The sequence below is a fragment of the Salvelinus fontinalis genome, chromosome 12, assembly GCF_029448725.1.
Source record: "Salvelinus fontinalis isolate EN_2023a chromosome 12, ASM2944872v1, whole genome shotgun sequence".
Classification (NCBI taxonomy): domain Eukaryota; kingdom Metazoa; phylum Chordata; class Actinopteri; order Salmoniformes; family Salmonidae; genus Salvelinus; species Salvelinus fontinalis.
Window position 1 is genome coordinate 56,186,485 of NC_074676.1, and position 3,118 is coordinate 56,189,602.

The window sequence follows — 3,118 nt, forward strand, 5'->3', positions numbered from 1 at the left end:
TTCGGGTTTGCTGTTTGAATTTAGAAATCTGCAGAAGTAAAATGAAACGTTCAATGGATTTACTGTTGAGTTGCAGAGGACAAGTGAAGATGACAAATTGAAAGGATTAAATCCGGTCTGGGAAGGCGACAGTGAAAAGGACTTTCAGGAGGCCACTACGTTATCTCAACAACTCCATCAAGATTCCAGCAGTAAGCATACTTCATATCTGAGTCCAGAAACAGAGAGAGAGAGAGGAGAGAGAGAGAGAGGGCGAGAGAGAGGGCGAGAGAGAGGGCGAGAGAGAGGGCGAGAGAGAGGGCGAGAGAGAGAGAGAGAGAGAGAGAGCGAGAGAGAGGGCGAGAGAGAGAGAGGGCGAGAGAGAGGGCGAGAGAGAGAGAGACAGAGAGAGAGGGCGAGAGAGAGGGCGAGAGAGAGAGAGACAGAGAGAGACAGAGAGAGGGCGAGAGAGAGAGAGACATAGAGACAGAAGGAGAGAGAGAGAGAGAGAGAGAGAGAGAGAGAGAGAGAGAGAGAGAGAGAGAGAGAGAGAGAGAGAGAGAGAGAGAGAGAGAGAGAGAGAGAGAGAGAGAGAGAGAGAGAGAGAGAGAGAGAGAGAGAGAGAGAGAGAGAAAGAGAGAGAGAGAGAGACTCAGTAGCTAATTGAAATGAGTCTGTCCCAGATGCAGGTGAATAAACTGCAAGAAGAGCAGAGGATTTCAATGATCCTCCTGAGGAGACGTGGAGGGGGGGGGAGGCACAGCGTGAGGCAGGAGGTAATGATCCTCCTGAGGAGACGTGGAGGGGGGAGGCACAGCGTGAGGTAGGAGGTAATGATCCTCCTGAGGAGACGTGGAGGGGGGAGGCACTGCGTGAGGCAGGAGGTAATGATCCTCCTGAGGAGACGTGGAGGGGGGAGGCACAGCGTGAGGCAGGAGGTAATGATCCTCCTGAGGAGACGTGGAGGGGGGAGGCACAGCGTGAGGTAGGAGGTAATGATCCTCCTGAGGAGACGTGGAGGGGGGAGGCACTGCGTGAGGCAGGAGGTAATGATCCTCCTGAGGAGACGTGGAGGGGGGAGGCACAGCGTGAGGCAGGAGGTAATGATCCTCCTGAGGAGACGTGGAGAGGGGAGGCACAGCGTGAGGCAGGAGGTAATGATCCTCCTGAGGAGACGTGGAGGGGGGGGAGGCACAGCGTGAGGCAGGAGGTAATGATCCTCCTGAGGAGACGTGGAGGGGGGAGGCACAGCGTGAGGCAGGAGGTAATGATCCTCCTGAGGAGACGTGGAGGGGGGGGAGGCACAGCGTGAGGCAGGAGGTAATGATCCTCCTGAGGAGACGTGGAGGGGGGAGGCACAGCGTGAGGTAGGAGGTAATGATCCTCCTGAGGAGACGTGGAGAGGGGAGGCACAGCGTGAGGCAGGAGGTAATGATCCTCCTGAGGAGACGTGGAGGGGGGGGGGGAGGCACAGCGTGAGGCAGGAGGTAATGATCCTCCTGAGGAGACGTGGAGGGGGGAGGCACAGCGTGAGGCAGGAGGTAATGATCCTCCTGAGGAGACGTGGAGGGGGGGGAGGCACAGCGTGAGGCAGGAGGTAATGATCCTCCTGAGGAGACGTGGAGGGGGGGAGGCACTGCGTGAGGCAGGAGGTAATGATCCTCCTGAGGAGACGTGGAGGGGGGAGGCACAGCGTGAGGCAGGAGGTAATGATCCTCCTGAGGAGACGTGGAGGGGGGAGGCACAGCGTGAGGCAGGAGGTAATGATCCTCCTGAGGAGACGTGGAGGGGGGAGGCACAGCGTGAGGCAGGAGGTAATGATCCTCCTGAGGAGACGTGGAGGGGGGAGGCACAGCGTGAGGCAGGAGGTAATGATCCTCCTGAGGAGACGTGGAGGGGGGGGGAGGCACAGCATGAGGCAGGAGGTAATGATCCTCCTGAGGAGACGTGGAGGGGGGGGGGGGGCACAGCATGAGGCAGGAGGTAATGGTCCTCCTGAGGAGACGTGGAGGGGGGGGGAGGCACAGCGTGAGGCAGGAGGTAATGATCCTCCTGAGGAGACGTGGAGGGGGGGGGGGCACAGCGTGAGGCAGGAGGTAATGATCCTCCTGAGGAGACGTGGAGGGGGGAGGCACAGCGTGAGGCAGGAGGTAATGATCCTCCTGAGGAGACGTGGAGGGGGGGGGAGGCACAGCATGAGGCAGGAGGTAATGATCCTCCTGAGGAGACGTGGAGGGGGGAAGCACAGCATGAGGCAGGAGGTAATGATCCTCCTGAGGAGACGTGGAGGGGGGAGGCACAGCGTGAGGCAGGAGGTAATGATCCTCCTGAGGAGACGTGGAGGGGGGAAGCACAGCGTGAGGCAGGAGGTAATGATCCTCCTGAGGAGACGTGGAGGGGGGAGGCACAGCGTGAGGCAGGAGGTATTAGAGGAGACCGGGGGAAAAACAGGCAGTTAAAAGTGTCTATGGAGTGAACACCGTACGCACTGGCCACAACAGGCAGGTCGAGAGCTTCTAGTTCCTCTGTGTCCACATCACTACAGACCTATCATGGTCCAAACACACCAACACAGACGGGAAGAGGGAACGACAACGCCTCTTCCCACTCAAGAGACTGAAAAGATTTGTCATGGGTCCTCAGATCCTTCAAATATTCTACAGCTTCACCATTGAAAGCATCCTGACGGGTTGCATCACCGCCTGGTACGGCAACCGCTTGGCATGTGACCTCAAGGCGCTACAGATGGTAGTGAGTACAGCGCCGTACATCTCTAGGCCCGAGCTTCCTGCCATCCAGGACCTCTATAACAGGCTATGTCAGAGGAAGGCCCTAAAAAGTGTCAGACTTCAGCCAGCCTCGTCAGACTGTTCTCTCTGTGACAGCACAGCAAGTGGTACCGGAGCACCAAGTCTGGGACCAAAATGCTCCTTAAAACTTAATTGGGATAGGGGGCAGCATTGGGAAGCTTGAATGAAAAGCGTGCCTAGAGTAAACTGCCTGTTACTCAGGCCCAGGAGCTAGAATATGCATATAATAAATTTGGATAGAAAACACTCTAAAGTTTCCAAAATGGTTAAAATAATGTCTGTGAGTATAACAGAACTCATATGGCAGGCGAAAACCTGAGAAAAATCCA

The 3,118-nt window shown here is 56.5% G+C and overlaps 1 protein-coding gene across 1 annotated transcript; it reads right to left on the reverse strand.

The window, feature by feature from the left end:
• Positions 1-698: 698 nt before the first annotated feature.
• LOC129866583 (uncharacterized) lies at positions 699-2,774 on the reverse strand. Its single transcript, XM_055939330.1, has 2 exons — positions 2,679-2,774; positions 699-2,360 (listed from the first exon to the last, which is right to left on the reverse strand). Exons 1-2 carry the CDS (start codon positions 2,772-2,774, stop codon positions 699-701), a joined length of 1,758 nt encoding a protein of 585 aa, XP_055795305.1.
• Between the last annotated feature and the right edge of the window lie 344 nt (positions 2,775-3,118).

Coding starts and splice junctions, on each gene's coding strand:
- LOC129866583 (XM_055939330.1), bottom strand. CDS start 2,774: ATGGCAGGAAGCTCGGGCCTAGAGATGTACGGCGCTGTACTCACTACC. Junction 2,361..2,678: donor AGCGGTTGCCGTACCAGGCG/GTGATGCAACCC, acceptor ACGTCTCCTCAG/GAGGATCATTACCTCCTGCC.